Genomic DNA, 13,308 nt, shown 5'->3' with positions numbered 1-13,308 from the left:
ATCAGGTGAGCCGCATGCTCGTTTGTCCACTGTTATAAAAAAAAAATTGCGTTTCTCGGCTCTGGCTCGCCGCCCATGAGCACCTGCAACACCAGGGGAATTGCAAGTACGTTGTCGGCCTTTTAAAAAGGAATAAGCTCTTTTCTTGAAGGTTTCAATATCGTATCAATTAAATAATTCATACACATAACATGCTCCCTTTAGGCACTGCAACGTGGAAGAGAGGCGGACGTTTTAAATATCATACTAATCAATATATTGCAAGTATTCTTCAATTTTGTAATAAGCTTTATTGTCAACATTTGTTTTAATTGGATAATAAATTTATTATATCCATTCTCATTCTTTATAATATTAGGTAATTCATTGTATATTTTTATTGCCATGGAATAGGGACCAGAACTATGTATTTTTAATTTCGATACGGGTTGTACTAAATCGTTTTTACTACGAGTGTAGTTGCTTCGACTTCGTCCTGAAGAGTTCTCCAAGGTGAGTACGGCGCTTTCCTAAAATCGTCACCTCGCACCCACCGTACTTATACCGTAGATGACTCCCGTTGGTATTATTAATGCTGACATCTATCAGATAATCATTGCCTATATACTGTTAAATAAAAGAGTGCGGCTGCATGAATGTTTACTTATGAACTAACACAATGTCATGGTTATATTATCCTATATCTAAAGGTTTATTAGGAACTGAATGGTTCCATTCAGTCTAGTTGTTTCCAAAATTTTATCAGCTACTGCAGCCAGTTTTCATTTTTTGATCGATTGAGATCAATTTCTTTCAATAATTTCTGAAGGCTTTCAGATTCTTCGTATATTGTTAAAAGACGAGATTTTAAGGAATCTTTCTTTTCTTTATCAGTGGTGGACTAAATATCTCCTCTTAAACTAAATATCTTTATTCTCTCTCGAGAATATCTCTGTTAATAACTCTTTTCCTAATTTTGTCACAACTAAGTTAAATTTAGACTCATCACTTAATTTTTGTGGTACTAAAATCACATCGCATTCAGGAAGTCTTTATTTTAACATGGTCGTTAGCTCGGTTGAGATGCTGCTGGATTCTGGTGGAGTTTGGCTGGTCGTCTTGCTCACACAACTTGTAATTTATTGATGACAGAAGCTGACGTTCGTCGTGGTCACCAATTGTAGTGATATATGTGATGTAATGAGGTGTCGCTACTTAGTATATTGTTTATTTTAGTATTCAGGTAGTGAGTACACAGGTGAAATAATTGTACTATATATACATTAGTACGTTTATTAGAAATGCGGAGTCGTAAAGCGGACTGTTCTTAAATCTATGTGAGTGTGAGAGTGAGTGACATAAAGTAATGGAAGGGTCTCAAGTGTTGACAGAAATATTAAAAATGTAGGCACAACTCTATACAGAAGTTCTATGTTGCGTTCAGACGAATTGGTCGTATCAAGCTCGAACATCGTTCTGTTAGTTGGTTGAGTCCAGGAGAGGGAAAAATATGTTTTTGACTAACAATAAGATTTATTATATTATTAAACTAGCTTTTGCCCGTGGCTTCGCTCGCGTTTTTGTAGCCCCTTAGGGATCTCCCCTAAGGGAGGAATTTATCAAAATCTTTTTTTAGAGGATGCCTACGTCATAGTAGCTTTATGTATGCAAAGTCTCAGCCCGATCGTTTTAAAATTGACAAAGTTTCATACAAACTATCATCCCCTATTTTATCCCCTTGGAGGTAGAATTAATCAAAATCCTTTCTTAGCGGATGCCTACGTCATAAAATCTACCTGCATGCCAAATTTCAGCCCGATCCGTCTAGTGGTTTGGGCTGTTGCGGTGATAGATCACTATGTCAGTCACCTTTGAGTTATATATATTTAGATTAATTGGGTATTTTAATTAGACACGAGTTAATAGGAAGGAATCTTGTATTGGAAACTTATTTTTCTTACAATTCAAAAGGCACAATGGGTATAAACAATCATTGTGTTTTGTCAGCATTATTGCTGTACTGCGTTGACTGAAACCCTTTCTATTAGGGGATATAATAATTCGTTTCGTCGCTGCGTCGTGAAGTTGGGCGCTGCCGAATTTATACTATTTTCTGTAGCATTTGCATATTCATTGGAGAACTACCTACCCACAAATTTTTCAAAAAAATCCCATGTAATTGAATCTTCAGTCAAGGTCGTGGAGGTGTTTCAAGAGTTACGGCGGCTCCTTATCTCCGTTATTGAATAATAATTGTCGCTTTCATTATGTGTGAGATGTGAAAATTTTTTTATTAATTCCAACTTTATTTTGTCGTATTTGCACGTCGTTAGAGGGTTTTCAACAGAGCTGGTCACCGTTAATCAAATAGTTAACTTCGTTAATCGTTAATCAGCTGATAAAAAAGTTAGCTTCGTTAAGTTAAAGCGTTACATCTAAGAAGAATTAACGCAAGTTAACGTTAATCGTTAATCCGTTAATATGTGTAAAATTGCATTTTTATATCGTTGCATTAGTGAACTTATAAAACCTGTTGGTTTAGGTTCTCTAAATTAACAGATTAGGAACAAAACAAAATACTTGTATAATTCAAATGTGTAATTTAATCGTCGGCCATAAGGTGCATATTCCCCTTCATAAACATTAACTAGTTGAAGTTCTCGTCTGAAAGCGCGGCTCGTTTTGGTGTTATAATGTCTTTACCCATAGAAAACAGACGTTCAACTGCAGCGCTTGAGGGTATAGCAGTATTATATTTGATGAATAGATTTATGATTATCTGTTCCCCGAGGAATGCAGCATCGTTGAACGAGTCTTTTCGCTTTGCTCTTTAAAGAGTTGGAGCTTTTTTCTTCTTTTTTGGTTTTTCTATAGACTGAGTGACAGAATTGAAAAAGTCTTCCTCGTCATCATCGTTGTTACTCGCATTGCTCCCTCCGCCACTTAAACTATCTCTGTCCTTCGAATTTCCACTGCTTCTTGTCGTAAAGCATCTTCCACCTTTTTTCCATGCACTTTTTTAACGATTAACGGACTTCTGCATTATTAACTGAAGTTAACGTGTCCGTTTACTTTTTTAAAAGTTAACTTAAAAGTTAATCAAAATGTTAACTTCGTTAATTAACGGTTAACGAGTTATAGCCCAGCTATGGTTTTCAATAATATCTTTCACTTCTTCAGTATACCTGTGGTCCAATTTCGTAACTATGTAGAAGAATTTTGTGCGCTCTGTTCTTATTTTTCGTAGTTCGAAGTGCGTCTCCACTTGCTTTTATTCCGGTTACTCCACCCAGAGCGCGAATGTCGTCCCATGATCCACCGACATTGTACAATCTTGGAACTCCGCATCATCTTGGGTGTAGGTGGCGTTGTCTTATTTATTTTTCGGTAACGACATCCTTATCCGCGTGTTTTAACGTCGCACATACACGTATTTGTTCCCAGGCCAAAATTATTTTTGGTCTCAAGTGAGGTTCTACAGGTATTAATAACAACAAATTTAATTAGTTATAGTGGAGAGCGGGGTTGGAAGTTCCCATTTTTTTAATTCTCCTAATATCTTCATGAAAAATAGGACTTGTTAGATAGCTTATTAACATATCGATAGAATGTTTATCGGCGTATCAGAATGTATTCAGTTTTTGTGCCTAAGTACAATAATCTTTTTTCTAGAAATATTAATAGGATATTCGTAGGAGTTGCTGCCTGAGGCCACGCTATTTTTACGATTCCTGGTATTTCATATATGGACATGGTTTTGCCGGGATTGTTTCGAAGCCAATAATCTTGGGCTTTTGCACAGTATGATTTGAATGGTCCGTTTATACCGACATCTGGCGGTTGCAAGCGATGTGTACAGTGAGGCGGAAATGATGACATAATAATTGAATTGGCCTTTGCTTTTTCAACCACATTAATGCGATGTGTGGTTATCTAACAATAGCAGCACTGGTTCCTCTGGGGTAAGTTTAGTGAATCTAATAAAATGATGATATAAACCATGAACTCGACGGAAGTCATCCATCCTGATTCTCATTATTTCCTGCTCCGATTGACTCAGGGCGACCATCCACGTAGCAATAAATCTGTATATTTCAAACGTGGAAATACAAACATCGGTGGTATTGTTTCCGGCTGCGGTGGCCCAGTTCAATAGTCACCAGAATACCGCGCTCCGCAGAAACTGTAGCGTCAACTTGTTTTATCCCCTTTTTAGCAACTATTTTCTTTGATTATAAGACAGTAGTTACGCCTGTCTCATCTAGGTTCCAGACTCTGGATGGTGGAAAATTATATTTAGTTAAAACATCAAATTTCTTGAAAAACTCATTCACATTGTGTCGGTAGCACTAGTCGCTTTTGGAGTTCTTATTGATAGGGAAGATAATCCTGAGAATCCTGTAAACCAGTCGGCTCCAGCTTGTTGATGCTTGTGCCATGAAACTGGAATATTTTCCAAATTAATCTTGACTGCACATTCGTATGCTAACTTTTTAACGTCTTCCGACAAGAGGTCAAAATAAATAGATAAACATTTTAGGATGTATTTGACTAATTCATTTTCATCTGGAATTTTGAATACCAATCTGGGTTTATAGCCAAAGCCGAAGGCGTCTCATTGGCTTTCAATTTTTTAACCAAACGAAACAATATCATATGACATATATCCAGCTATCCCGCAACGGTCTCAACCAACCCCTTATTCCCTTTTGCCACATGGATACATCATTGAACAAAAATATTAAAACAAAATAAAAAAAATAGCACAACCATGCGATTCCTGACCATATTTACCACAGCCAATACAATAAATGTATGAATAGCTACAATATTTGACAAAAATAGACCAAAAAGTACAAACACGAAAATAAGCTAATAAGCGGCGCAACAACGTGGCCTTTCGTAATGAACTTCACGCGTATTACTATCTCTTTTGCTCTCGCGTCTATTCGCATCGGAACAACTTACCCCGGTTACTTTCAGCCCCGTGCTCCCCTAATATATTTTGTACAAAAATAGGAAATTAGACATATCTTAATCGCTATCTGAATCAGTGCAACTTCTTGCCAGTTTAGCAGCGATTAATAAATTTAAAGTTTGTTTATGGAATGGTTTCAATTTCCTTTTTGAATATTTTCTTAAGGCAGACATACAACAGGATCCGATGTTAGTACTGTGTTTATAACGTCAAGATTACAAGCCTCTCGAGAAAATAGGTTTGAATAATTTAGCCTGTCATCTCTGAAATGTTTGTTGCGATCTTCTGCGGTTTCTTCTGACAGTTGACCGATTGAGACTAAAAATGACGAAATTGTTTGTGCTCCATATCGCAATATTTTGAGGATGGTTCACGACATTAGATACCATTACAACTGAACATATAGTTCTTCTGTCCCTCTAGCATATTATTCAAATGCTTTAACATTAATTCTTGTCCATTCGACAAAGCTTCTAAAATAGTTTTAATACTAAACAAGATTTATATCTATGCCAGTTATTGAAGCAGACTTTATGATCAGCATAAAATTTTCTGCTGGTATTCCCTTCATTGTAATTGCCAAAATTTGCTTTATGTACAATAACAATGAGTCTCATCTCATTTCTGAATTTGTCCTGTATTTCTTTTATCCTTTGTTTGCCAATATCTTTATCACCTTGGTTTCTTAATTGCCACTTCTTGAGTGGTAATTTGTACGTCAAATGCAATTTTTTGTAAACCTTATTCGAACGTGCAATATTGAGGGGCCAAATTGTAAAGAAGTAAGAGTAGAATCTTACTTCCCTTTTAGACAAATTGTTAAAATTTTTAGACGTGGCACCACATGTGTTTCACTTCAAGGTTGATGTATGTATTGCTGCGTTGCTACCTTGCTGACAACTAAGGTGAAAAGCATAGTGTGAGTTATTTTAGCACCTTGTCTCTGTGAGGGCTCCATGGAGGATGAATCTTAGTATTAATATACTGAATCTCTTCTTTCGTGATGTCTGCAGATTCTTGTAAAAATCGATATCTAATATACAGTACCGAGACGATGAGGGTGTTGGGTTTTGCCACAAAACATTTCTATTTTTATACATATACAGTAACTATACTGGTATCATAAGGTTTTGAAAATTGTTGGCATCAGAGTTTTCATTTTCAAACTTTTGTTTATATCGCAATTTCTGCGTAGTCACAATCCCATTTACAAATAAATTCCTCCTGTTGCCAATCTTCTTCATTGTTTGCAGACATCACATGCTTTTGTTATATAAAAGACGGTTTCTGCTTAAACATTTACTTATGAACTGAATGGAACTAACACAGTGTAATACTATTCTATATTATAATATTTATATAATGAAATGATTGGAACCAACCCTATACTAATATTTATGAAATTAACCACAATATAACAGCTTTAAATGCATTAATAATTTTGAAACAGTGGCATTCAGTAGGTAAGTCTTGAAATTAAGTTCTGCATTGCTGTTACTTTGTAGGGTTCTTTAATAGCATTAACAATCGTTATTTGCTTTCTGAAGAATGGAATAACAAGATAATATAACAATATAAATAGATAGGGCGTCTAAGGTCGGCAAGTGGAGCCGAGTCACTTCTTTAGATTTTGTAAATAAATATATGTTTTCAAATTGAATTGAGTCTATTACAATTTGTAAAATGATTTTTGGCTAGCTTTTAGGGTTTAACACCCGTTCGTGCTTTATACTGGTCACCAACAACATAGGTTTTAACCACAATAGCAACAGTACTCGTCAAACAGCGTTTATTTGTGTATGTACCTAATGAAAAATCAAATTATATTCGCGTGGAAAATGAGAAACGAAGCGACATAGAACTTGCGATGCGATTGCATCTAGGCGGCTGTTACGTCCTTCCTCTCAATGCCGTTCTTCTGCGTCGCCCGGACTGGTCTCAAACGTACCTAATGATGTGCAAAAGATTCAGAGTGATCCTCCACAAATTGTTCATTCAAATTATCATTTTTCCCCTGGATATAGTTATTTGAGTGTAGGGATTACGCAGTTTTTAGAGTAATTAGAATTCCACGTTTTGTGACTACAGGCGAAACTTTACTTAAAAGTTAACTTCAAATCATCATTTTTATCCCTGGATATAGTTTTAGAGTAATTAGAATGAAATATTCATAATTTATTACTAGTATTTACATAACCTAGTTGTACAACTAAGAACCTAAAATTAAAAAGCTTAAAATAAAAATATATTATGATGACTAAAATATATTATTAAAAGGGGGGCCCCTTTTAATAATATATTAGGTAATTTTAGGCAACGTTCCGAAGATACTGGCAGCGTTCCCTCTTTGAATAGCTAGACTAATTCTTTGTCCAAGGTAGCTGCCAGCTCTTCGGTCTTCTGTGATGTCGACTAACCTTTCGTTATTTCTTTGAAAAGTCTTATAGCGCTAGGACCCCATGGACCAAGGGTCTTGACATCGAATGGGACAAATTCATATTCGGAACCTAGACCCCTGTATTTACATATTTTGGCTTTTTCAGCCGCTTCACATGCCGCACCAGCTCTGTTGTTGGTTCCATGTAGATGGGATGGGGCTAGCGTGTCTGCACAGGTTGCATCCCATACCAGCACCCGGCCCATCTTCCATGGAATCAAACTCATACCGTCCGGTCTCTTACCATCGTCTCTTGCAATACCAGTCGGCTCAAGTAGACTTGGTACGTTGACAGTCGTTAAGTGCGGTCTCTTACCATCGTCTCTTATGGACAGAAGATACCACAGTTTTGCGGCTTAACCGATGGGTAAATTTTCCAAGATGGCTTATTAAATCGTCTTTTTACTTGTGTCAAAAGATCTGGGTATTTCCAGAAGGAGCAGCAACGGAGCACATACGTAAATTTTGGGACGAAAAGACAGAATTTTAAGATACAAAGTGCATAATGTGCACTGATTTCAAGTAGACGGTCAGCAGAATTTTGAAATTTAGCAATTGAATTATTAATATATTCACAAACAGATTAATCAAAAATGGGAGATCCTAAAAGGTAAAGGGAATTACTGTTAACTATTTTAATATTTAGAGCCAGAGTATTGAATTTTTGGTTTACATCGTTTAAATTTAAGTCAGTGTTATTTATAAAAAGTTCGCATTTGCTAAAATTAAGCTCCAAACCAATGGCTTCAAATTTATTTTTGATTAAAAAAAGGTCCGAAAACACAGTATCCACATCACCGCCCAGAGATCCGTCGTCCAAATACCAAACGTTAAATTTAGAATTTAGATTTTTGATTATCGGATTTATAGCCAAACTAAAAATTGCAGGCCCAAGGGGATCACCCTGTTGACAACCTACTTCCGAGGACAGTTCATTAGAACGATATAACAATTTTGTTGGGTCAGCGTAACTGAGAAGAAGATAATTGTATATTTCCGGTGTGTGTTGTTTTATTTCCGTTAACAGGGTATCCCTATTTACCGAATTGAATGCATTTTTGACATCAATTTTGAGCAACACGTCAGGCTGCCCGTAAGTTAGGAAAGAGCGTAGAGCATGGAGGGCTGCCTCACATCCTCCTTTTACACCGAAGCCTAACTGTAGGGGTTCGAATTCCGAATTTAATTTTGGTAATATATGTCGAACAGCAATTTTGGAAGCCAGACGTCGTAGTGTTGAACCAACAGCAATTGGTCTCACCCCTCCGTCCTTTTTGGTAAGGGCAATGAGGTTCGCCCCGAAAAGAATGGGAACAATTTCTGAATTGACAAGACCGGAATACATAAAATTGATTAATTTAGTGATCGAATTTACAAGTTGCTCACCTGCATCACCCACAGAATACGATGTTAGGGTGAGAAATGTTGGCTTTCAAATGTTGGGGTGAGATTCCATCCAAACCTGCAGCCGAACCTGGTTTAAAGGATGAAATGGCATCCGTCATATCTTTGTTTTGAATTTGAAGGCATATTTGCCCTGCTGTTGGTGGGTCGACAAAAAATGGATTTACTGGAGCTGGAGGATGTTTTGTCCGTAGGGCCTCAAGGGTGTCAGGGGTATCTGGTGATAGCACGTCGTTTGAGAACAAAAGGCGAGCGGCTCCTTTGAGATCTCCGTCGCAGATTTTTTTCTCGATAAGCTTGTTCTGATTGCGAGGGGTATTATGTTTGATTGGAGGTGCGGGAGAAGACGAGGAGCTTACAGCACAGTTATTCTTTATCTTTTGTGTCAACGATAAATTCGGTTCATCAGTTTTTATTGTATGTAGTGTACTGTATGAGAATAAAAATAGGTTCTGCCAGTCTTGAGTACAATTAGAATTCTATTTCTTGTTACTATAGTTGAAACTTAAAAGTTAACTTCAAATCATTATTTTTTCCCTGGATATAGTTATTGTAGGGAATACGCAGTTTTTAGTGTAATTAGAATTCCACGTTTTGTGACTACAGTTCAAAATTTACTTAAAATTATTATTTATTCAATGGATATACTTTATTTGATTGTAGTGAATACGCAGTTTTTGAAGTAATTAGAATTTCACGTATTGTGACTACAGTTGAAACTAAAAGTTAACTTCAATTTATCATTTTTTTCCCTGGATATGGTTATTTACTTATATGGGACTACGCAGTTTTTAAAGTAATTAGAATTCCACGTTTTGTGACTACAGTTGAATCTTAAAAGTTAACTTCAATTTATCATTTTTTTCCTTGGATATGGTTATTTTATTTTAGGATATACGCAGTTTTTAAAGTAATTAGAATTCCACGTTTTGTGACTACAGTTTAAAATTTACTTAAAATTAGAGTTGCCACGAATACTGGCTATTATTCGGCATTACTCAACATTTTTTTTTGTTATTCGTCGAATACCGAATAATAGCCAGTGTTATTCGACATTCGGCGAATAATCGTCTAAAATAAACTTTGAATGAACAAAAAAGCCTATTAAGTTAAAAATACTCAAACTTTATTATTTTACTTAATAAAACAGTAACAGTATCAATTATTATCATTAATATAAATAGTTAGCCAAGACTCAGTCTTGCCATGTTGATGTAATTAGTTAGGCTTTTTAATTAATATTTAAAATCCAACAGCGGCAGATTGTGGTGCAAAAAAACTAGTTATTCTGTTAGGGAAAATGCCTCGGAAAATAGTCTTTCTGAATAAACAGAGCTTGCTGGTGTGATTAAGTATCGTTTAGCAAGCTTACTTAAAATAGGAAATCCATTCTTATTGGTACTCAAAGCCCACCATTTATATGGGTTTATTTTTCTGCTAGTCTTAGCTAATGCGATGTAGTGGGCGACTTCTTCAGCAGTGGCATTCTTGGGTTGCTCTTCAGTAGACTGCTCTATCGTAGATTCTTCAAAACATGCCCAAAATAGTTTGAGTTTCTGAATCGACATTCTCACTTTCGTTGACTAAACGAAACCTTTTGGATGTGGTTCTGGATCCGATTCATCATTTTCGTCATCTAAAGAAAGCCTAAGACCTTCACTGAGCGCAGCTCTACGGACCCGTTCAGGTTGTGTAGCGTGTTTATCCGATCTTAAAAATTTTTTCACTGTCACTTAGATCTTTTTTAGCGCGCTTCTTTTGACGTATCGTACATTGCAATCCGACTTATATAGCCTATTTTTGCGATTTTTGGAGTACGGAGCTCGCTATTTTTACTGCATTCGTGGTGCGACTCTGGATAGTCTCTTATAACAACTATTCGCGGCATCTAGACTTGAAACTTAGATGTTAACTTCAAATCATTATTTTTTCCTTGGATATAGTTATTGGACTGTAGGGAATACGCAGTTTTTAAAGTAATTGGCGAAACTTAAAAGTTAACTTCAATTTATCATTTTTTTCATTGGATATGATTGTTTGACTTTAGAGAATACAGGCAGTCCTCGTAATTACGAATGTTAGGTTCTCGAAATACGCGACGTAAATCGAAACGATTTAAGTCGAGACATATTTTTTCATATGTTTACATGTAAAACTCAAGGGTTAGGTTCCACACGGACTCGAAATAATAAAAAAAATATTCGCATTTATAACAAAGGACGTACTTTATTATTAAAAGTAAGTTCTTAAAATAATTATATATTATGCAAAATTTATGAAATTGCTTTATTTTTGGTATTTGTGTGTGAATTAATTTTAATAATAATTATAAAACTTATACATATGTAATGATAAATAATAAATTAAACTTTTGGCTTAAAGAAACTATCAATTCTAGATTTTTTTGGATTCTTTCTTCTTGCTATCATACAGATCTTGGTAACAGTGATAGGCTGCACAAATTTTGTTATTAACGTTAAAACTTCTTCAAAATTAGGATCATTTTCTTCAAAAATTTTCATGGCATTCTTCAAATTGTGCAAAGGCTACGGAAAGTTTTTTTAGTGTAAGTTCTTTTTCAGAGTTTTTTCACTAATAGAAGAAGCTATTTCTTGTGACTCGAGTGCTTCCTTTTGTACTTGTGCCTCCAATTCAATAAGATCTTCATCAGTCATTTTTTTCCCTGCGAATGTGATTTAACAGATCATCAATATTTTAGTAACTGCAATGTCACGTTGTGTGAACGGTTAGCCAAATGAACAATGTCATTTTGATCTCATCGACATTTGGTTGATCTGTAGATGTAGAACTTTCAGATGTGACTCAAAAAAAAATTAACTTTTCCACACTTTTTCCTTTTAAATTGTTATTGTCACCTCATCCCATGAAGTAGCAATATTTTTTACGCATTGCAGTTTATAACTTTTCCAAAAATCTCTCAGCTCCATTTTTTTCCATCATTTTCATTAATACCTTTACAGCCTGTGAAAAAGTTCTTGAGATAATAGGCCTTAAAAGACGCATTTTTCCTTGATCCATCGGTTGTTTTATGGTGTTGGGAGGCAGAACACGACTTTGATTTGAGGATCAATATCGGCAATACGCACAGGATGGCCAATTTAGCATTGTCCAAAATAAGTAAAGCTTTATAAGCCAAATTATTGTTTGAACAGTACTGTTTCACTTCATGTATTATATGCTTAGTAAACCATTCTTCAAAAAGTATAGATGTAACCCATGCCTTTGGATTAGCCTTCCATATAACTGGAAGAGTACTCTTGACGTAATTTTTGAGAGCTCGAGGATTTTCAGACCTATAAACTAAAAAAGGGTTTCAATTTAAAATCACCTTCAACATTCGAACCCAATAACAACGTCAAACGATCTTTAGCCGCTTTAAATCCAGTTAGCATAGACTTTTCTTCCTGTGATATAAAAGTACGAGAGGGCATTTTTTTAAAACAAACCAGTTTCGTCCACGTTAAAAATTTGTTTAGGCGAATAGTCTCCACTTTCGATAATTTCCTTTAATATTCCAGGAAAACTCTGAGCAGCCACATGATCGGCACTAGCAGCTTCTCCTTGCACTCGAATGTTATGTAACGAATATCTCGTTTTAAAGCGCATGAACCATCCGCGACTGGCAGAAAAACATTTTGTTTCGTCACTATTATTCTCGCCACGTTTATTTTGCAGTGTGTTGATGATACTCAGCGCCTTATTTTGTATAATAGCCAAACTTAGAGGAACCCGTCGCTGAGTTTGATCTTGAATCCAATTGTACAACAGTTTTTCCATTTCATAAATTAAAGCATTCCTTTTGCGTATAATAGTGCTGTTTGAAGAGACGGAAGGAAGAGCTGTTAAGAGTTTTTCTTTATCTTTCAATATTGTTTGTACCGTCGTGCGTGATAAATTAAGTTCTCGTCCAATAGATGAAGTCGAATAACCGCGATCTTTGAGTTTTAAAATCTTAGATTTAACCTCCATTGTAATTGACTTTCTTACTCTCTTCTTCACTTTATTATTACTGTCTTGTTTAGGTGGCATTTTTAAAATTCACTTAAATATGTATGTAACTACACAAAAACTTCATATACAAAAAGTCAAAGATGCAAAAAAACTAATTTATTACGTCTTGATTGTCCGTTGTCCCTGAAAGTACTAAACAAAATCAGCGACATTTGCGGGGTATTCCCCGCACGAGACGATGGACCGCGCCCCGCCCGCGCCCCTCACGGACATTGACCTTGCGACAAGTGAATTCTCCGATATGCCGGAAATCGAAACAAATGACGTATGCTTGAGGAATAGTGTCAAAACATTGTTTGACGTAACTTGAAACTTAAAAGTTAATCGAAACGACGTTTTTCGATATGGATTTTATGTACGCAGTTTTTAAAGTAATTAGAATTCTACGGTTTGTGACTACAATTGAAAATTTAACTTCATATTATTATTTTTTCCATGGATATACATTATTTAACTGTAGTTGTACGGGAGCCTTCTA

General features: G+C 35.7%; 1 protein-coding gene across 1 annotated transcript; it reads right to left on the bottom strand.

The window, feature by feature from the left end:
- Positions 1-11,359: 11,359 nt before the first annotated feature.
- LOC131849041 (tigger transposable element-derived protein 1-like) lies at positions 11,360-12,848 on the bottom strand. The gene is made up of 3 exons (XM_059199026.1): positions 12,266-12,848; positions 11,772-12,119; positions 11,360-11,481 (listed from the first exon to the last, which is right to left on the bottom strand). The coding sequence occupies exons 1-3, from the start codon at positions 12,846-12,848 to the stop codon at positions 11,360-11,362; spliced, it is 1,053 nt and encodes a 350-aa protein (XP_059055009.1).
- Positions 12,849-13,308: the final 460 nt, after the last annotated feature.

This window comes from Achroia grisella, unplaced genomic scaffold, assembly GCF_030625045.1.
Source record: "Achroia grisella isolate CSIRO2021 unplaced genomic scaffold, CSIRO_AGI_Agris_v1 utg628, whole genome shotgun sequence".
Lineage (NCBI taxonomy): Eukaryota > Metazoa > Arthropoda > Insecta > Lepidoptera > Pyralidae > Achroia > Achroia grisella.
This window is presented reverse-complemented; position numbering and strand designations above follow the sequence as displayed.